The 21,631-nt window shown below is 57.4% G+C and overlaps 1 protein-coding gene across 2 annotated transcripts in view; it reads left to right on the top strand.

The window, feature by feature from the left end:
* Positions 1-21,631, top strand: part of NOL4L (nucleolar protein 4 like) — a 68,668-nt gene that overhangs the window by 41,646 nt on the left and 5,391 nt on the right. Inside the window, exons 1-7 of one of the 2 annotated variants that reach the window (XM_042048466.1) lie at positions 7-238; positions 5,746-5,887; positions 17,266-17,537; positions 17,952-18,137; positions 18,217-18,408; positions 18,491-18,613; positions 18,880-19,081. In XM_042048466.1, the coding sequence (XP_041904400.1) occupies positions 5,779-5,887; positions 17,266-17,537; positions 17,952-18,137; positions 18,217-18,408; positions 18,491-18,613; positions 18,880-19,081 (1,084 nt within the window). In that variant the 5' untranslated portion in view covers positions 7-238; positions 5,746-5,778. Of the gene's footprint in view, positions 1-6; positions 239-5,745; positions 5,888-17,265; positions 17,538-17,951; positions 18,138-18,216; positions 18,409-18,490; positions 18,614-18,879; positions 19,082-21,631 lie in introns of those variants that run through there. The other variant, XM_042048457.1, reaches the window with a different exon arrangement.

Raw genomic sequence — 21,631 nt, 5'->3', positions numbered from 1 at the left:
CCCGGCGGCGGTGGGGGGAGGGCGGCGCGTCCTTCCCCGTGCCCGGCGCGGCTCCCCCGCGCCCGGAAGAGCACAAAAGCGCCGAAGAAAGTGGGAGGAGGCGGCGGCGGGAGTGCTCTGTCCCTGGCCATCCCCGGGCACCGGCCCCAGCCATCCCCGGGCACCGGCCCCGCGCCGCCATCACCACCAGCCCCGGCCCCGGGCGGGGATTGTGCTGGAAATAGCCGCCTCCCTGGAGGTAAAGCCCTACTTACGTGTCAATCCTCGCCGCACGCTGAGCCCCGCACACGCGCGGGCAGGGCTCCATCGCGGGTGTATCTATTTACCTGCGGGCGGGGGTAGGACGGGGACGGGGACTCTCGCCCGGCGCCTCGCACCTCGCTGCTGCGGGGACACACGCGTGGGAACCGCGTCCCACCGGGGTCCCGTGGCCGTCGGGGAGGGTGGGGACACGGGAACCCCCGGCCGCTCAGCCCGCAGCGCTGCTCCTCTTGGCCACCGCCTCCAAAACCGGCTCCGGCCCCCCCCGACACTCGCTTCCCGGTGCTGGGGGAAGAGCAAAGTGCCCTTTCACACCGCGCGGTATCAGGCACCGTCCCCACCTCGCATGGAAAAGCAAACGCCTGCGAGCAAGTTCAGGTGCGGGGGAGGCAGGTGCGGGGCTCCAGGGTGGTGGTGGGAGTCGTGCAGCCCGGTCCCCCCTGCCCCGCGTTCAGCACCTCCCCGCTGAACAGCAGGAATGGGGCAGCGGCTCCGGGAAGGGGCTGCGGGGCCGCCCCCCGCCCTGGCAGCTCCCCGCGCCTCGGGGCTGTGGGAATGCTCGGGGGGTTCCCAGAAGAAGAGCTCTTAGAGAAGGGGGAGGGGGAGAAGGGGATGAGCTTCCCTTCCTCTTCCATTTGCCGTTTGCCGTTTAAATTAACTGTTTTTCCCATTTTCGGGAACTAACAAATTTCTCGGGTTTTGTCGGGTCCCGTAGAAATCAGCAGAAATCGCGGTAAATAAGGACATAAGTGACGTGACAAAGAGCGCCGGGGATGTTCTCTTTGGTGTGGGAATTGTACACACGAGTAGGCAGCGTAGTCACAGCTCACCGCCGCCACAGCCCGCGTACACCCGTGTGCTGTGAGGCTTCTCGGGTCTTTGAAGCGATGACCACCACAGTATTTGTGGCTGCAGTACCAATCTTTGACCCGGAGTGTTTTATCTTCCATTAGTAAGCCTTTCTCTGTGCTGAACTGGTTAAGTTAGGGTCAAATCTGGTTCAATACCTTCTTGGCATGCTCAGAGGGCTGGGTTTAAACAGTGGCTGAGATGAGGCTGCCTTCCTGAGAGCTCGTCCCTGCGCGCCGCTGTCGTGGGTCACAGCGCAAGGTGCTGTGCCCTGGCCAGGTTTGGCAGGTCTGGGGGCTGCCTGTGCCGGGCAGGTCATGCACGGCACCGGCGTGGCAGTGGAGCAGCTCTGGGGGCTGGCAGTCACGCGTTGCCTTTTGTTGATTCTAAAAACACGGCTGGTTCTGGTGGGAAGCTGAGCGTGGCTGTGTGCTGGGGAGGTTGCACGGCACACAGCCTCGGTTCCTGCTCCGCGGAAGGAAATCCCATCGGGATAGTAGGCTGTGGCGTGAAAGGACATGTTTTAAAATAAAAGGACTTAAAGAGAGAAAATAAACCGTCCTGAGACTCGGAGCTTGGAATATTAAACGTGAGGTACAGCATGTAAATGACTGGAGAGAGATTGCAAGGCAGTCCCCGAGAAACTGAGCCTGGCTGTAAAATAAGCAGGTTACCGATAGTCTTGCATATATTTACGAGGTTATAAGAGTAGCTCCCCCCCCCGCCCTGCTCCAGCCCGTGGTGTGGGAGGTTGTTCTCCAGGAAGAAGAGCTTTGGTGAAGAGATGTTGTCTAGCAATTACAGCCTTGCAGTCCGGAGGGCTTGATTGGGTTCCTCGATCTGCCAGAGGCTCGCTGTGTTCTTGGACCAGCCAGGGTGGCTGTCAGTACCCGGGGTTTTCAGCTCTATAATAGGAGGAGTAGTTTTCTAACTCGGAGCGAAGTTGGGAAGCTCAGCGGATGCTTGCAGGCACAGTGCTTGAAGATCGTGAATGGAAAGTGGGACAGAAATGTGGAGTGTGAGCCCTGCACATGTGAGTGTCTGCCTCTGCTGTGTAGAAAATATTGGCTGTAAATGTCTGTAGAGCAGCTGTGAATGTTGTAGATAAGGAGAGAAGCAAGGATTTTGTTTTCCAAACCCCGAGCAGTGCCGGGAGCCCTGCTCCGATGTTTGGGTGTGCCCTGTGAGTGCAGCAGCAGGATCCGACTTCCCCTTGCAGAGAGGAGCTCTGCTGCCTGACCCTTGATCGCTCAGTCCCTTGAACAGTGGAAACAAAGCGATGGGACTTTACTGCGGGGTGAGGAGATCTCTCCGGAGAGCTGGGAAAGGCAGGAAGGAGGAGGGCGGCAGCAGCAGTGCTGAGGTTCAGGGTTTGGCTCTGGGCTGGCTGCTTGGGGTGCCAGTGGCACTTCCATCTGTGCCATGAGTGGTGTGGAACTAGGGAAAAGGCAGCAGGTCCTGAGACAGGCACTGGTAATGGATTGCATTCTGTTTTCTAATGAAAGTTTCATTTGAAGTTTGTTTACAGGAAAGAAGAAATTAGCAGAGAGAATTCTCCTGAGAACCCAGAGAGGAAAAAGAATGAGCTGCCTGACTTGCAAGCCAAAAGAGGGTGGAAGGGTAGATTAGATTTACCGTATTGCTCCGAGTCGTGGCTGTTGCTGCTGTTGAGAAATGCTTCCTTGTTTGGCTGGACGGGGAGCCCACTGCAAGGCTCAGCCTTCAGCCAGGTTACTGGCCTCCAGGGAGATTCAGAGCTCCCACCCGGCCAGAAATTTTGATCCTGCTCTGGTGTCCTGTGCTTTGAGGCTGGATTTGTGCTGTGCTGCTGTCCCTCTGCCTGTGGGCTGTGGCTGGGCAGCTGGTGCTCTGGACGCTGCTGCTGGGGCCTCCTGTCCCTGGGATTGTCCCTGGTATGAGGAGGCAGTGCCAGCAGTTCACGGGCAGCACTTGGAAGTCACAATGCTCAGCCTTTGGTCTCCGAGGGGTGTCCTGAGGCGGGAGTTTGCTGGTGGCCTCTGGTGTCCCAACAGGCAGTGAGGAATGCAGCCAAGGGCTAGCGCAGGATGCCAGAGCTGGAGTGATGGGGATGGCCAGAGCCACACTTGAGGCTGGGGCTTTTTTCTTTCTTTAATAAAGAGGCACAAAGATGTAAGGAGTTCCTGGGGCACTGTGCTGTGGGCAGAGTCAGGTGGTCGCCCAGACCCAGCAGGCAGTGGATGCTCTCTCCCCTGTTCCCACTGCCAGGAAGGGTTCTCCTGCTGCCACCTGTATGTTTGGCTTTGCATTCCCTTGGGGTGGGCTGTGCAGTGGGAGCTGTGAGATGCCAGGAATTTCATCCTGTTGGCATTTTGGCCAAGAGTGTTAGTGCTGGAAAGCAGAAAGTTCTGGCGGGAAAGCAGGGGGTGACTTTCTGCTGGTGGCTGAGTCCTGGACTGGTGAATGTGTGACAGCCTTGTTTAACTTGAGTCATTTATAGCTTATCAGTTTCTGGTTTGATAGCCAGAGTATTTCTAATAATAGGCGAATGTTATTGCGCCTCGAGAGAATTGTACACATTTATAAAGCACTTTACATCGCATGTGCATGTGAGGCATCCTTCGTGTCACTGCTTCTCCCCCATGCGTGAGTGCACGGAGAACGCGATGCCTCCCAGGCTGTGGTTTGGGTGCTGAGGCTGGATGTCCTCTGCAGCTGAGCCTGAACAACCTGAAAACATCATGGGTTGCTCCCAGGGCTCCTCCTCCTCACCGGACAGGTGAGCGACTGTGGGCAGCAAGGACCTTGGCATTTGCATTTGTCTCTTAAGCCTGACAGTAATCTTGAGTAAGCCTTGTGAAGAAGGCCAGATATTAGGGTGGCTGCCTCCCTGCAAATGCTTACAATAAAGAGACTATTTATAGTTTGCAACAGGGAGACCTTTGCAGTTCTGTTCCTGTACATACAAGATGGAGTTTCTGGAGAGGCAGGGTTGCGTTGTGGCTGGTGCGGCAGTCCAGCTGTGCTGAGCCAGGGATGCTGTGCCTGTTCTACCTTCTGCCCTCCTGCTCAACTCCACCTGGGCACAGGGGGGCTGCACCTGGCAGGTCTGGGGTCAGGGTATCCCCGTGGGGGACACACACGGGGCTGCTGAGCCCTGTCCGTCTGTCCATCAGTCCGTCCCTTGGTGCGTGCAGGGTTTCACAAGCCGTAAATTCCAGGAAACTCCCTGGGAGGCACATGGAGGGAGCGGGCTGGGGGTGGCGCAAGGCCTGAGCCAGCAGATGTGTCTGCAGGGACGAAGAGCTGGGAGGAAAAACACAAACCTGTCTTTAAAGACATTTGTTTGTTCACAATAAAAACTATCAGCCAGCGGCAGCCAGACAGGTCCGTTTTTATGAGCTGCAGGCGTAGGTTGGAGGGGTGCTGCCAATTACTGCTTACACGGAAAGGGAGCGGGGATTGTATTTTATCTCAGGACCAGGGGGAGGGAAAAAAAATAAGAGCAGAGAGGTTTACAAGCCTTTGAAATGTTTCAATCAAAGGAAAGCAGAGTTGAAAGCGGTTCTGGAAACATTTTTGGTGTTCCCCTGCACCCCAGGGCTGTCGGTGCCCCTGGCTTTGGGAGGGGAGCAGAGAGAGGAAGGCAGATAAAGGGATCACCAGCAGGACCGTGTCCATATGGGAACACGTATCTGCTTCCTCCCAAGCTTTGCGCTGGGAGAGTTCAGCCTGGGGAGGTCCCGCAGCCCCTCCTCTCATTCAGGATCTCAGTGCTGCCTTTATGATGATGGTTTTGAAATCCTGTGGCTGACCTTTCCGGCGCTGGAAGCGATCCAAGGGCTGTGTCTCGAAGTACTGTAAAGGTTAGTGAGAAGGGAGAGAGGGAGAGAGAAAATGTCCTTTCAGCTGCAGAAGTGGGAGAGAGGAATGTCATCTATGCCATCGTCGGGGAGCAGGCGGCTGGCTGGGGTCCCTGGCTTGAGCTGGGGTGTCCTTGCCTCACTGGGGACCTGACTCCCCCAGCCCCTTCCCAAGGTGTGTGCTGTCATTTTTGATCAGGGTACAGAGGCAATATTCCTCTGGAGAGGTCTGGAGGATCCTCTGTAGCATCAGGCAGTGCAGATCTTTGGGGATTCATACCTGTGTTCAGATATGCCCCAGAAGCTGCTCCTGCTGCTGCCAGTCCTCTGGTGATTCCTCGTGTAGCAGATGATTTGATTTCAGAAAAGTCCAAGTTGTTACATGGAGCCGTTTCTCGCCTGTCCTCAGCTCTCCCATGTCACTGCCTTGCCAGGAGCACGCTGGGGTGGATGGAGATTAAAGGGTAAACTCCAGGGCTCAGCCATCCGCTCCTACAGGATGTGAGCTCTTTCTAATTGTCCTCAATTAGAGACAGTGCCATTGCTCAGGCAAGTCTTCAGGCAGGAAGCAGAGCCCTGGTCCCCACTGGGGCAGCCACCTCTCCCTGCACAGGGAAGGGCTGCTCACCGTGGCCTTGGGAAGCCCAAGGGGCCAGCAAGGCTTCTTAGGGCGGGGGAAAGGAGCTGCCCATGCAATTGTTTTTAGGAAGGAGTGTGGTGAGGAGATGTTAAAGCCAGAGAAAGGAGGAAAGGAAATAGCTCCATAAGTTAACCCTTTCCTGCTTGCCTCCAGGATGAGACGTCGGTGAGCAGCGAGGACTTTGATATGAACGACTCCACATGGATCTCAGCTGACCAGCACCTGAACTCCAGCCTGAGCCCCAGCCAGGACGAGAGCATGCGCAGCCCGCAGAACCTGCACGGCCACGAGGACGGTGAGTGCCCCGACGGGCGGGAAGAGCCCCACGCCTCTGCCACAGGATGTTTTTGTGACTTATTAAACATTAACCAGTCCTTTCTGATCAGGTGTCCCACCTGTGGGATGGATTTCATATCAGCTCAGCACCGGCTTCCAGTCCTTCCCGTTTAGCCTCTGGGGTTCCTGCTCAGCCGGGCCCTGTCCAGCTCAGAGCTGATGGTCCTTGTTCCTGGAGCTGTCTCCCAGCTCCTCCAGAAAGAGGTCATTAAATCCACTTCTAAGGGGGGGACTTAGTTCCCCAAGTCTTCTTCCCAGGTGATGAGGAGAGCACTGTTAGTTCTGAACACAGGGAGGATGCCAAGGCTTTGCAGCACAGTCACAGCTTTCTGTGCTTGGAAAGCTGCACCTTTGACAGGTCTTGCATCCCCTGGGCAAGAAATTGTGAATAATCTGCAGCAGCCACAGCGATGTTGTGCAGGGTGAACGAGGGCAGCCAGTTGGGAGGGCTGAAAGCAGCACACATGGACTGGGTGGGAGGAAGAGTTTTGTGAAGAGAGGTGGTGTGTTACGTCTATGAAACATGCAAGTTGAAAATAAAAGAGCAAGTAAATAAGTGGTAGAAGTACAAGTTCAGGTCAGAGTTCGTTGCCGTGATGCTTGGGAGGATTTGGTGGTTGGACTGTTACTGGCTTTTGCTCAAGAGGTTGAATCCCTCATTGTCCCAGCCTGGCTGCTGCTGGCAGTGCAGGAAGGAGCAGAGGAATTTGACGAACAACTCAGGCTGGGTTGGTCCTGCTTTAAGAAAGGGGACTGGAAAACCACCCCCAAGGAAAGGAAAGGCTTTTGTGCTGGCACATCTCCCTGGGGTGGCTTTTAGCTGGTGGTGTGGCCAGTGGCAGGGATGGTAGAGATAGCAAGGGCAAGAGGGACACTGCTCTCTTCAGACCCAGGGACAGCAGGGACACAGCTGTCTTCAGTCCAGTGACATGTGGGGCTTCAGTTTCCATTGCAGATGTGCAGTTTTGGGAAACTGCTGGTTTTCCGTAGCCAGCCCCAGCCCCAGAGCCAGGCAGCCTTGGTGAGGATGTGAAACCTGCCTGCGTGGCACCGCGTCCCAGCGGTGGGATGGGCATGGGCACTTCTGCTTGCCCAGGGCCCCAGGGGGGCTGTGTCTCAGCAGGAGGAAGAGTGTTTTGGTGGTGACACAGTTGCTCCCATAGAAGCTTTTGGCTCTTCAGGACTAGGCTGCAGCCTCCACCCCAACAAGCCCAACCTCTCATCCCTGCAGCCTGACTGGGTCTCTTTGTACCCCCTGAACTTTGCCATTCTCCCATTGGGACATTTCAGGCTTGTGACTTATCCCTCACCACTGAATTCCCAAGTCTCATTTACAATCTAGAATGACACAGTTTTGATCCCTTCGCTGAACACTATTATTCAACAGGACAGTAATTTAATAAGGGACTCACACATTTAGGCAAATCAAGATGTTCTCACTAAATCTAAATCCTCTTTCTCTCTGCGCCCTCTTAGGAATTGCTTGCAATTTTTCATGCCCTGTGGTTTTCCTTCAGAAGCAGGCGTCCTCTTTGGGGTTCTTCTTGGCTCCTTTAATTTCTTCTGTAAGGTTCAGTGATGAGAAATAAAGCAGAAATAGTCCCATAGGAATGAAAGTGTCCCTGGTGTCAGCATCGGCTGAACTGGGTAGACTTTGGTGAATCAGAAGTGATGGTGTCAAAAAAATAAGCAAGCCAAGCCCAGGGTGACAAATGAGACCCATACAGAAAAAGCCAGGAATTGCGATTTTCACCAGGCTGTCACACTTCAGAAGCATTTTATGGACTGAGGTTTTCTGCCTGTGGTGAATGTCCATGATCTCTATCAGAGCTCTTAAATACAGACTAATGCTGTCTCATGTCAGTCCCTCTGCCAAACCAGTGCTCCCACCCAGGAATGGAGCATACACGAGAGCACGAAGGGAAGAAGGACAGTGGAGCAACCCAGGAAGGCAGTGAGTGGTTAAAGGAGAGGAACACGGAGCAGAGAAGGAGCATGGAGCAGAGAAGGACCATGGAGCAGAGAAGGAGCATGTTATGAGAGGAAAAGCAGATTACTGCTGTGGGGAAGGGAACGTGCACAATCAAAGTGTTGACCACTCTTCAGTTTCCTCTTCTCTTGACCTATGAAAGCTCTTTTTTTTTTGGAAACAAATGTGTTTTCCGGGTTCACACAAGCTTGGTAAGGCTGTGCAAAAAATGTGAGTAACCAGCCCACATGAGGTGTGTGGCCTCCTTGGAGCCCAGCTGGCCAAGCTGCTGGCACAGTGTGCCTGCACTGGGGCAGCCCAAGTACTCCCAAGCTGGAAGTTTGTCCACATCTCCTGTGCTCAGTTGTCCCCTGTGCCCTGCAGAAGTCCTGCAGAGCTCCAGCTAGTGCTGCAGTGAGCCCCACACATCCCCTGCAGCCAGGCTGGGCTCAACTCTGGGCCTTCTGGCGCTGCAGAGGGATCTGGTTGCACACCACGTCCTTCAGTTGGGAGCTTGTTCAGGACTGGATACTCCCTGCCTTCTGGAAAACCTTTTGAGTTACTAAATTGGTCCTGCCTGCTGCTGTTTGACGGGTGTGATGCTTGGAGTGTGTCTTCACTGAAAGGCTTGCTAAAGTATAAAGTTTTAATGAAGAGTTGCCTAGTAGGAGAGCAGTATCGTCTGACACGCTTGTTAAAAAAGTCTTGTTTAAAGGACCAAAGCACCAGCTCCAGGTCTTTTCAAGGTCTGGGAGTGGCAAGTGTTCTCCTGTGGCATAGAGCAGAGTGGTTTGAAATCCAGAGAGGCGGGAGAGCAGGGAGTTGTCATTCCATGCTTTGATAAACAGGTACCTGCTAAATCTTCAGAGGCCTAAAAAGCAGCTGGGGCAAAAGCCAACACCTTCTTTGTCCTGGGTGCCCAGAGGCCTTGGGCTGTGCTACAACCAGTGTCAGGCCTGGAACTGCAGGGAGAGCAAAATACACCTAAAGACTTGGGTGAGTCATGGATAGAGCAGGCACTGTCAGGAGAGCCGGGGTTGCTGCTGTGTCAGTGGGCACACGGTGGGACATAGGACACACCAGCCAGCCCTGAGCAGTGACACTGGACACACACACTCGTTCCTTCCATTTTCCTTTGTTACTCATCCTGCGGGCCCCAGCACGGAAAACGTGAAGCTCCCAGCTACATCCCTTCCCAGTCGGATGTTGCTCACAGCGTACGTGCCCGCAGGAAGCCGCCGGCTGCCCGAAGCGACAGCAAGATCAACACAAACTCTGGTGCTGAAGCGAAGCTATTGTGCCGGACATCCTGGAGGGACACATCTGTGGGAGCCAGCACACATCGGGAGCAAATGCTGCACCGTCCCGCTGTCTGTGCCCCTCTCCATTCCTGAAGGCATCCCATGCCCAGTCCAGCTAAGTGCAGGTCCCAGGCCCTGGTGCTGTGTTGCTGTGGCTGTTTGAACTGGACTCTGTCCATCTTCAGAGCCTGTCCACTTCCACAAGCAAGCACTGCACTGCAAACCTCCGACTTTGGTCTGGTGCGTGGGGTTGAGTGGGGTATCCCACCACAGGGGTGCTGGGGTATTCCACCCCAGGCCTGCTGTGACTTGCTGGCGAGTGCAGTGCCCTTGAAAGTAAAGCAGGAGTCAGACCCCAGACCTCAGTGTGTGACGTGGCAAAGTGCTTGAACTCATATAGAAGAGCCTCTGTCTTGCCCACTAATAGGATTTGCCTTGCCTTGTCCCTGGCTGTATATCCTGCTCCATTGCCCAGGAGCAGTGCTCAGCCCACAGGCAGGGCTTGCTGCTCCCCAGCCTCCTTTGAAAAGCAAAGAAAACTCCTGGTTTGCTTACCCTGTATGGGGAACATGGGCTTGCTTCATGGCACCATGTTGGACTGATCCCCTTCCGCTGAGATCCCCACGTGCCGTCCTCGCTTGACTGGCAGTGTCCCTGCTGAGTCTGTTCTGCCCAGAGCAGCAGTGGCTAATCCAGACCTTGGAGAAAGGACTTTCTTAACCTACTTAACTGTGAAGGCACACGCTTCTTGGGGGCATCCCTTGAGGCAGCTGGCTGGGGAGGCTTCTGGGTGTTGGGGACGTTCCTCAGGAGTGCTACAAGGAGGGACCTCAAGGACATGTGGGCAAGCATTATTTCCAGATTCTGTCCCAGGGGCTTGTAAGGCATGTCACTCCTCTGGACACCTTGCCCTGGGATGTCAGGGATGGCATAGGGCTGTCCCCAGCACAGCAGTCTCTCTGCTGGTATGGCATGTGTCCCACAGCTCTGGGTCACACTGCTGGCACTTGATGAGATGCCCACGGTGTGCTGCACATCACCAGCTACCCTAGACCACCAGCCTAGCAGTGCTTTCTGGGGAGGAGCAGCCTCTTGCCAAGGGCTGACCAAAAGCCAGGCTCTGTCCCCAAGTGATGTCCCCCCAAGTCCACAGCTGCATCTCTGACAGCTGACACCCAGCCGTGGGGCAGTGGTGCTCATCTCGCTGTGCCCTCACAGGGTCACGGCTGCAGCATTGGGTGTCACACAGCTCCCAGGGCTTTCCTCAGCCAGCCCAGCCCTGCTCCAGGTGAACACAAACACCCTTTGTAAGCCACAGGGGGAGCCCAGCAGACTATGGGCAGCTGTCTGATGGCTGGCTAGTGCAGGAGGTGGCCTGTGAGCCCCGAGACACTTGCTTAGCCGAGGCTGCAAAATCCTCACTGTTTTCAGGACTTCTTGCACCAGTGTTGAATTTTGGCCCCCTAAAGCCTGAGCTCTAAACAAGACTAGGACCAGCAGCCAGGCCTTACTACAGCTGGACGCAACCTTGTTTTCCTTAGGGATATATTTCCTCTTTCTCCAGGGTGTCCCCACACCATGCTGGCACCACAGCAGGAGTCAACAAACGTGTCCCTGCCTCGCCTGAGCGGTCTGGGCTGGTGACTCCATTCCCATCCCTTCCAGGGGCACATCTGCTCCTCCCGAGCAAAGGCCCTGGTCTGTGATAAACACCTTCCTTGCGGTGTCCTTTGAAGGTTTTCCTCCCCTGCAGCCAAGCTGAGGAGTGCAGCAGGGACGCTGTGAGGCTGTGGTGGCTTTCCCAGCCTGGTACACTGAGCTCGGCTCCAGCTCTCTCATGGCTGGTGCAGGCACTGCCGAGTCAGTCAGTTTGTCCTGCTGGTGCACGGAGCAAAGTTTTGGGGGTCTATTCCTTGATCTGGAGCAGAGATGATCACCAGGCTATGGACAGCCAGCACTACCTCTGTCCCTCCCTTCCTCCCCAAACTGAGTACCCCCAACCAAAGGGGGGTGAGTGGAAACAGCAGTGTGAGCCCTGCAGTGCTCAGGGACAGTCCCTAAAGGATTGGGGGTGCACAGCAGTGTCTCTTTGGTGGTAGGTCTGTGCTGCAGGCACCAGCTCGGCATGAATCCGGCCCAAACCCACCAAACCCGTTTGTTTGGCATGGGGAGAGGCAGTGCCCAGGCAGCATGGGGCCACGGCGTGTCCCCTCCCTGCGGCAGGATCCAGGTGGCTGCCAGTGGCACAAGGAGAGGCTTGGTCTGTGCCACCTCCTTCCTCAATGTAGAGCAAGGGCCAGCTCCTGGCTCAGCATTCCTTGAGCTGCAAGGTGGCTGGAGGAGCGGCAGTGGGAGGAAAGGGACAGTGGTTGGGAGGAGAATGGAAAACCGAGGGACAGAGTGTTTGTGACAAGGCTGCTCTGTGCAGCAGGACCTGACGAGCTTTGGTGCATGAGAAAATGTCCAGCACGGGGCTGGCGCGGTGAGATCCCGGTGCCGGAGGGAGCTGCTCCCTCGGGCTGGGCAGTGGAGCTGGGGGGAGACGGCACTGGGGGGCACCTTTCATGGCAAGGGACAGGGAGGCGGCGGCACAGCGCTGCCTTGTCCGGCCAAGCTCTCCCTGCAGACGCGCATTGTGTCCGGCCGTGCCAGATGTGTGGCTCATTGAGGGCTCTGGTCGAGGCAGGGACCCAGGAAGGGAGTGTGGAGGGTGGACACTTTGTCTGGGACATAACGAGGTTTGCGTTGGCGAAGGAAGACAGGAAATAGAGCATCTTAACTGGAACCTGGCCAGCCCCAGTGCACTGCGACCCTCAGCCCCGTTGCTTTTTTCTTTCTTATGCATCTTGGAGGAAAATGCTGGGCAGGACCTGGAGAAAATGGGCTCCATGCTCTGACTGCCTGAGCGGTGTGGGGCCAGGGCCTCTCCTGCCACTCACCACCAGTCATGGGTGTGGGAGCCCTGCAGTGCTGCTCCCTTGCCCCTGGTGAGTGTGGCACAAACACCCAGCAGCGGCCCCCCCATGGGGCCCCCATTCCCACTCGGTCTCTCTAATTTGTATTAAGTATCCCTTCCTCGCAGGCTTTCCTCCTCCCCTTCTTTGCCCTTCTCATCTCTTTTGTGAGTGAATAATTTATGGCACTTTTCATCTTCCTGGCTGTTGTTCCAGGCGGGCAGCGGTGGGATGCTCTGTGCCCTCCTGACAGCCACTCCCAGGCTGGGTGTGCAGCTCCATCCTTTTCCGGTGCCACGGCAGGCTGGAAATGGGACAGACCCACCCAGGAGCCGCAGGGAGACTCAGGTGTGGCAGAACTACTGCCATTGCCCATGGAGGCAAAGCAGGCAGGGCCATGGCTGGTGGATCCACGACGGTCCGTGGGGCACCAAGGGTCATTGGTGGGACCCAGCGTGGCTGTGACACCCACAACTGCCCAGGCAGGTGGGCAGCAGCCGAGGGAGGGCTGCCCCAAGGCCAGCCAAGGGTCCCATGGCAGTGGGATGTGGGCAGAGCCGGGTGGACCCTGGCCCACTGCGTGGTGCGGGGCTGTGGCGAGGTTTCCGTGGGCCGCTGGCTCTTACATAAGCTCATTGTTTCCTGAGTCAAAAGAGGTTTTGTCTCCGCTCTGGAGATGTGACAGGAGGAGGAACAATTTGCCCCATTCATCTTTAACTCTGCTCTGGAGAGTGGTGCGGTGGCCTGCGCCGGCGGAGACGTTAAACCCAACCACTTCCCCGCCGTAAAATCTCCTGGGGAGCAGGTGTTGGAAATCGCCCCTTCCCCTCCTGATCTCCTCAAATCCAGTGCCACAGAAATCAAGGATAATCCAGCAGCCTCTTCAAAATGAAAACGCTGAGCCCTGATTAATTCATTTAATAAGTGACTGATCCCCTCCTCCCCCAGCACCGCGGCCCAAGAAGCCATTTTACTTCTTGCTCTCCTGGCCTGATGCCGGGGAGATGCCGGGGCTGCAGCAGAGGCACAAGGCTGGTCCCCCACAGCCACCTCTCCAGCCTCACCACGTGTCTTGTCATGGTCTGGCCTCTGCAGAGGGGACGAAGAGGGCAGCACTCCATGGACCTCAGGGCCAGCTGCCTCTGTTGGGCTCTCCAGCCTCATCAGTCTCTCCCGCACGGTGCCAGGGTCTGCTCCACCTCCATCCAGCCCGCTGGAGCCCCAGCTCGAGGGGATTAAACGGGAGAACGAGATAGTCCCGTTTTCCAACCGAAAGATCAAACCGGTTAGAAGTGACATTGTTTTTGCAGTTCCATCTGCTTCAATTAGGGCATGGGGGTGGAGCAGGGGGGCTCCCAATTATCCTCATTAGAGGGGCTCCTCGTGCAGCCAAGCTCCAGCCGCGAGCAGGGAGCTCACCAGGCTCGTGCTGGTTGATAATGAATATATTCATGGCTGCGCAGCCTGGCCTTGCTCGCCTGCTGCTGCTGGAGCCCTGCTCCTGACATGTGCTTTGGGCCCTGCTGGGAGATGCAGAAAACCTCTCCAAGCTCCGGAGCTTGGTGGGTTTTGCCGAAATGGAGTGTGGTCAACACAGCCCCACCACAGCTCAGAGTCCTGACACAGCTGCCAAATCAACACAGGAGCCTACATCTGGTCCTAGCACCCAAGGTGGGAGCGCTTCTTCTCCCTCTCGCCCAGGTCCCACTTTGCTGTGGGGTGCCCCAGCTCCTTTCAAGAATGGCTGTGGGCTGGAGATACCCTAGTGAAGCTGACCATCCCCATCCCCATCCCCATACCTGTCTCATCCATCCCAAAAAGGAGACTGCAGCTCCCTCCTGACCATTTTCAAGCTGGCTGAGGCTATTCCCACTCACCAATTTGAATTTGTGGCCATTTCTCTGCTCACAATACTGAGATTAACCCACCACTTTGTGTGCGGAGCTTCTGGGAGAGCCTAACACGTAAAAATACAGAAATAAGAAAATATCTGTAGCTCATGGGTTTAAAAACCTCATTATTTATGTACATCCATCCTTGTATAAACTAAATGGTTCTTTTAGTAGGTGCTGGCCGCTGATACTAGATTCCCATTTCATTTTCTTATCCTACCTGGCAGGTTCCTAGAGACATCTTCCTCTTTGTTCACAATATCTTTTGCCTGTAGCAAACCCAGGGTTCGTAAATGCAGCAGCATCCGGTGGAAACCTGATGTGCAGCTGCTGCTGTGTGTGTTTTGTGTGACACAAAAGAAAACCTGAGACATGGAGAAATTGGGGCGGTCCAGGTGTCTCCCCCAGGATCCTGTCCGGTGTCAGCAGCCAGTGCAGGACTGTCACCGCCTACAGGAATGGGGGGCCAGAGTTGGGGGCTGTGAGGAGGGTGGAGGTGGATGGACAAGGGCAGAGTGGGATGTCCAGGGTGGAGTGGGGGTACTTAAGGCAGATTGGGGGTGTCTGGGATAGGTTGGGGGTGCTCACAGCAGGTTGGGGATGCTCACAGCAGGTTGGGGATGCTTTCATCCCAGCAGGGGTGCCCAGAGGAGGTTGGGGATGTCCAGGGCAGGTTTGGGGATGTGCAGGACAGGTTGGGAATGCTCAGGGCACTTACACATCCTTCTCCGAGGTGACGCCTCTCTTGGTGCCCTTGCCTGGCAGGGGTTTTGTGCCATGGTGGGCCCCCAGCCTTGCTGGTGCAGGCGGCCATGCCAGGGGCTGCCGAGGAGCTGAGGGAGGAGGTCCCCACCATCATCCTGGTCACAGCGCCGATTGGCCCTGTGCTGTTGCTGTGGCTGTGCCCGGGCCGATGGCAGGGCCTGGCCTGCAGCTTGTGCCTCTGTGCACGGGAATAATTCTCCTTAATCCTTCCGAGAGGCATCGCTGGATGAGACTGGAGCCTCCCTCTGGGAGCCCCATCTCCCCTGGTGCAGAGAACAGTGCTGGGGGAGGGACAGCCACCATCCTGGGCAGGGAGGCCTGTGTGCCCCCGGCCACCTGCCTGCTCCTGCTGGAGCCACAGCCAAGCCAGCATTGCTCCTGCACCCGTGCCGAGGGACAGCAGAACCCTGGGGGGCTCAGCACCAGACCAGTGCCCTGGGCCAGGAGGGGTGTGGGGGCAGGAGGTGGCAGTGTCCCAACATCCTGCCTCTCCAGATGCAGCAGAAGCCTGTGGACATGGTCTGGGATGCAGCCACTCACTGCAGCCCCACCATTGCAACACTGGGACAGGAGACCAGAGCTCGTTTTGGGGAGGTGGCTTGGAGGGTTCCCCTGGATAAGTGCTGGCTGCTGAGCCCCTCTGGAGCCCCGCACTCCCTGGCACACAGAGCTGGTTGGGACCAAGGGCTTTTGCCAGGACCCAGCCCAGTGGTGGGACGGGTGATGCCTGCCACGGGCTCGGAGCACCCGGCACATAAACACCACCCTGGGGATTAGGTCAGCTCTGGTCATCACTCAGACGAGTAAGTGGATCAGCGCAAGGGAAAGGAGGGGGAGGGAGCTCTGCTGAGCAGGGAGCTCCAATGGGGACCTTTTAATTTAGGGGCTCATGGGGCCAGGAGCCGCCTTGGCGCAGGCGCGAGGCTGGGCAGCGAGCGCTGGCGCCCGTGGCGGGGCGGCTGGGGACACACTGCGGCAGCTGGCCCCACAGTCAGCTTGGATGCCCGAGTGTGCTCAAGTGTGTTTATTTTAAGGGATACAAAGTCCTGGGCCGCGGCAGGGTCACCGCAGCACTCGCCCAGCCTCACAGGAAAGTTTCCCGCAGGTGCTGGCAGGGGGAGGAGGAGGAGGAGGAGGAGGAGGAGGAGGGTGGATGGCAGCACTATCCCGCCGCCCTGCACCCGCACACCTTTGGACCTGGCGCCCATGTGCCAGGAGCCACCGGCGCGGGGCTGCGGCCGCCCCACAGCCCCGGCCCATTGTCCCGCGGTGGCCGGGCCGGGCGCGGGGACAGCCATCTGCTCGTCGCTGCCGACAGCTTCTTTGTTCAGCGCCCGGCGCACGCTGGCGCAGGAAGCGGCTCCCACGTGCTTCGCCCTTTCCCTCTCGCGGAGGCACCTAATGAAATAAAGGATTTACTGCGGCGAGGGGGAGGGAAGGGAACAGGCTGAGCAGTTTGAAATGTCGTGCCTGGCCCCAGGGCTGGGCTCCCTGGCCAGGTGCGGGCAGGGTGGGTGCAGGCAGTGCCGGGCTCTCTGCCGCTGCTGGGCTGTTCTTTGGGAGCCGCCGTGGTGGGAGCAGGCACAGGGAGGGGGATGGTGCCAGGGCCTGGGGTGTGAATGCAACCAAGAAAGATCTGTGCACTGGGTGTGCGTGGCACCACCACTGCCAGGGCCCTGACCTGTTTGTGTGGTGGTGAAGGGCCATGGATATGCTGTAGGGATGGCTCTAGGGCATGTGGAAACCGGGAACAGCAGTGCCCATGTAGGGTGTAGGTCACTTGGGCTTTGAGTAAGGCAGGAAGGACATCGTGCAGCCTGTCCCCTCCCTGCAGCAGCGTGCCAAGGAGGGCCCTTGCTGGGTGGTGTGCCAGCTGTGAGCAGAGCTCCTAATGGTGCTTCCAGCACCATGGATTCAGGGTTTTCCCACCCAAGTGAGCCTGTCTTCATGGGTCATCCCCGTGGCCCAGCACTCTGCGCAGCTGCATATCCCTGAACCACCAGTGCTGGAACTCGTCGCTTCCCACCGCACCCAGCCCCAAACTGGGCCAGGAGGACGGCAGGGGACCTGGCAGGGAGAGGCAGTGCCCCTTTCTCCTCCCTGCAATGCAAACAGAAACCGAAAAGGACCAAATTCCAAAGTTCTTATTCAAGCCCAGGCACCATGGCCGAGGGTGGAGGCACAGGGACTGTCACCTGCAGAGGGATGGGTGGCTCGGGCATGGGGCACAGCAGCACCTGGCGGGCTTTGAGGGATGAGGGAGTGGATCCCTCTGACGATGCCTACAGGCGTGGACACCAGCATCTGTACTTCCATCTGCTTCATCCCAGAGCCCAGAGCACAGCAGTGCCAGCCTGGCTCCCAATGGCAGCTCAGCCCACCAAGTGAGCCCAGAGCAGCTTTGGGAAGGTGGTTCGTAGGGTGCCAAGGGGGTGACCACACATCCTTCTTTGCAGATGACTCCTCGTCAGAGAGCTGCAGTGGGAATGGCTCCTCCACCCTGAACCCCTCCACCTCCAGCAGCACGCAGGGCGACAGCGCCTTCCCCGAAATGAACGGCAATGGCACTGCAGCCCCCATGGACTTCACCGCCTCCGCCGACGACCAGCCCATCAACCTGTGCGACAAGCTCACGCCTGCCCACGTCACCCCTTCCTACCAGTCTGACAGCTGCAGTGCCGATGGGCTGCGCAGCAGGGTCAAGTACGCGGTGAAGACCACGGCAGAGGTACGGCCCAGGATGGTCTGGGTGAACCAGGGCCATCCCCACACCCCAGCTGCCCCAGAGCTGGGCGCTGCAGTGGGCTCACCTCACCACTGACCGGCTATGCCACGGCCACCATGTGAGGAGGAGCCCATTTCTGCTGGGTCAGGCAATGTTTCCCAGAGGATCAGGCAGAGCCGTGGCCCCAACCAGCCAAAGCTGCCATTGGGCCATCAGGCTATCACAGGTTCACTGAGGCCACCATGTTCCCCCCAGCCCAAAGCAGGCAGGAGGTGACACGCAGGGGAGCCTGACCATGGGTTCATCTCCCTGGGTTGCAGGGGGGCCTTTGGGAGAGGGGACAGATGCAGTGAGACAAGGAGAAAGGGCAGGTGCATGAGGTAGGAGCTGCTGGTGGTAATCCCTGTCTCCCCTCAGTCCCCCCCATACAGCTCTGGCAGCTACGACTCCATCAAGACAGAGGTGAGCGGCTGCCCCGAGGACCTGACGGTCGGCAGGGCCCCCACGGCCGACGAAGATGATGATGACCACGATGACCATGAAGACAATGATAAGATTAATGACTCGGAGGGGATGGACCCAGAGAGGCTAAAGGCCTTCAATGTAAGGAGAGCTCCATGGGGAGGGTGAGCCTGACTGCCTTCCGTGTCAGGGTTCCCACCACCTGTCTTCTCATTTGCAGATGTTCGTGCGCCTTTTCGTGGACGAGAACCTGGACCGGATGGTTCCCATCTCCAAGCAGCCCAAGGAGAAGATCCAGGCCATCATCGAGTCCTGCAGCCGGCAGTTCCCCGAGTTCCAGGAGCGGGCGCGCAAGCGCATCCGCACCTACCTCAAGTCCTGCCGCCGTATGAAGAAGAACGGGATGGAGATGGTGAGTGGCTGTTCCAGTGCCTGTTGTCCCAGCACCCAGGGCAGCACATCCCTGAGCATCCTCTCTGCTTGTGTCCCTGCAGACCAGGCCCACGCCGCCTCACCTGACCTCGGCCATGGCGGAGAACATCCTGGCTGCTGCCTGCGAGAGCGAAACGCGGAAAGCAGCCAAGAGGATGCGGCTGGAGATCTACCAGACCTCCCAGGTATGGTGCTGGCAGTTGCAGGTGGGCGAGGGACAGAACTGGCAATGTCCTATGGTGGGGTCAAAAGTCTTTCTAAATGTCTGAGGGGCTGCAGAACGTAACCCCGTGGTGTGTCCTGAGACTCAGGCCAGTGGGGATGGGAATGCTGGCTTGGACTGGCCACACTGCAGCCACAGGGCACCAGGCATCCCTGCACTGTCCATCCTGCTGGCTGCAGAGGAGAGCCAGGCTCCTCGCTGGAGTAAGTCTGTGTTTCCCCTGTGCAGGACGAACCGATCGCCCTAGACAAGCAGCACTCCAGAGACTCCACAGCCATCACCCACTCCTCCTACTCACTGCCAGCGTCATCTTACTCCCAAGACCCGGTCTACATCAATGGAAGCCTGAACTACAGCTACCGTGGCTACGGGTCCTTGGGGGGCAGCCTGCAGCCCCCCGCCTCCCTCCAGACAGGCAACCACAGTAACGGTAAGTGGCAGCGCCAGGGGCACAGGGAGCCCACCCTGCCATGCCCGGGCAGTGCCCCAGGGGCTTCTGGCATCCCCCCTTGTGGAGCTGAGCTGGTTGCTGGAGGGGAGGCAGGGGCTGCTCCCACAGCTCCCACAGAGTCCAGTCGTGGCAGCATCTCTCCCACCACTGCACAGAGCTGCTCCAAAATCCCCTCTTGTCCCTTCTGTCTGGTGGCTCTGCTCACATCATCAGCAGGTGGTTAATTGTTGAACTGCACTTGGAAGGACGGTTTGGGTGGTACTGGTGGAGGGAAGGAGTGTCACTTAAAAAAAAGGAGAATATGTACCAGATTCTCTGTTAATTATTAACAGGGGCGGGTGCCTATCACTGCCCTGATCTCCTGCTGGTATGAGCCGTTCTGCTCTCAGGGATATGGACAGGGTGGGGGGCACAGCCAGCTCCTGCCACAGCTCAGGAGGGCTCTGAGGGGCTGGGGACTGCCTGGGAACAGTTGAGAAAACAGAACTGATGCTGCAGGGTGGAAGGGCAGAAGGAGAGCATAGGCAGAGCTTGAGGTTAGGAGCAAGTGAACAGAGCAGAGTATCCTGGGCCTGAGCAGGGCACACAGGAAGGCTCCAAGGTACCTGGTGACTCGCCCACCCCTGGGGCAAGAGGCATAGGATGAGACCAAGTGTTCCCTCTGGCTCTGTCCTGCAGCAGTGGTGGCAGGAGGGGCTGGATCCCTTGCCAGTCCTTGTCCAGTCCTTCCACAATCCCCTGGTTGCCGTGGCCTGTCCTGGTGCCCTCTCTCTGGGCTCCAGCCCCAGCCCACCCCGACGGGAGCCAGGATTTGGAAGGATGTGATTTCCGGAGGCCTGAGAGATGCCTGTCTGGGATTAACTCTTATCATCCCTTCCTAATGCTTCTTAACCCTGAATAAAGATCCCGTCCCAGCCTCCAGCTGCTGAGACCTAATCCTCACAGCAATGGTTCCTCCCCAGAGCAGCACAGGCACCCGGCCCCCCACTGCCAGGCACCCTCCTTTGGCCCCTCCACGTGAGACAGTGAACATGCAGGAAGGTCCCTGAGCAGCCCCAGGAGGAGCAATCAGGCCCTGGGTGCACAGCAGCCAGCAGCACCTCGCCTTCTTTCTTTCTAGGGGATTTTTAAACCTCTGTTTTGCAGTTCTCTTTTTCCCAAGCTCTTGCCCAGTCCTTTAGAGGGAAGAGCACTCTTGCAAGGAGCTGCGTCTTCTCCTCCCTCTGAGCAGAGGCCCGCAGGGCTTTGCTGCCCAGAAGTGTCTTCACCCTCCATCCCCCACCTCAGGCAATTCTTGGTCAGGCCCACATCCCTGCTCCCAGCTCCTTCCCCCTTGGTGAGCCGGGAAACAGGCTCAGGCTCAGTTTACTGCTGCCTTTTCTGTCCAGTGAAATTGCTTTCGCATGAGAGCCTCCTCCTCCTTCTCCTCCTCCTCCTTCTTTTCCTCCTCCTCCCCCGCTTTGAAGCTCTGGTTCTCCTGGCATGGAACACTTCTGCTGGTGCTGCTCCTCCTGCAGCTCCAGCATTGCTTTCCTTGGATGCTTTCCATTCCTCCCAGGGTGATGAGCTCCCCTCCCTGCTACCATCACCAGTGGCACCCACCTGGACTTGGGGGCAGCTGAACTCTCCCATCCTGGTTTGCAAACAGCCACAACACCGGTCCTTGCTCGGTGTCCCACGGCTGTGTCAGGCCACCCAGCAGGAGCTCAGCCATCCCAAAGCATCACCAACTGCTCCATTCGCCTGCAACACTTCAGCTCACAGCCCAGGGATTAGTTCAGTGTCTTCTCTCCTTCCCTCCGGGCTGCAGCCTCACCAGCCTCCTCTCCCTGACTACTGTCACATCTCTAGTACATCTCTTGGCTCTTCTCTCCTCATTTCCAGTTGATTGTGTGGTTCTCGCTCTTTGTTTTGCTTCTCTTACTTAGTCCAACATGAAGCTAGGTCTGGTTTTTCCCCTACCTTTACCTGCTGGGGTTACTCATCAAGATAAACCAGGGAAGCACAGCCCATGTGGGATGTTACTCCCCATATGCAGAGGGAAAACCAGAACCTGGAAGGTGATTTTGATGGGGCAGGTGCCCTCAGGAGCTGGCTTAGCTCCCAGCAGACCTTCTCTTCACAGAGCTGTGGGCCTGGCTGCAGGATGGGATTTCTGTCACGATGGCTCTGAGACCTCTTTATAGAATCGCAGAATTGTTTGGGTTGGAAGGAACTGTAAAGTTGAGTTCATTCCAACCCCCTACCACAGGCAGGGACACTTTCCACTAGAGCAGATTGCTCCAAGCCCTCTCCAACCTGGCCTTGAACACTTCCAGGGATGGGGCAGCCACATCTTCTCTGGGCAACCTGTGCCAGGGCCGTACCACCTCACAGGGAAGAATTTCATCCCAATATCCAATCTAAGCCTGCCCTTTGTGAGGTTGAAACTGTTGCCCCTTGTTCTGTCACTCCATGCCAATGTCCAAAGTCCCTCTCCAGCTCTCTTGGAGCCCCTTTAGGTGGTGGAAGGGGCTCTCAAGTCTCCCC

The sequence above is a fragment of the Corvus kubaryi genome, unplaced genomic scaffold, assembly GCF_017639235.1.
Source record: "Corvus kubaryi isolate FWS band 111438036 unplaced genomic scaffold, C.kubaryi_AGA036_p1.0 134, whole genome shotgun sequence".
NCBI lineage: Eukaryota > Metazoa > Chordata > Aves > Passeriformes > Corvidae > Corvus > Corvus kubaryi.
The sequence above is the reverse complement of the archived record's forward strand: the minus strand, read 5'-3'. Positions and strand labels throughout refer to the sequence as shown.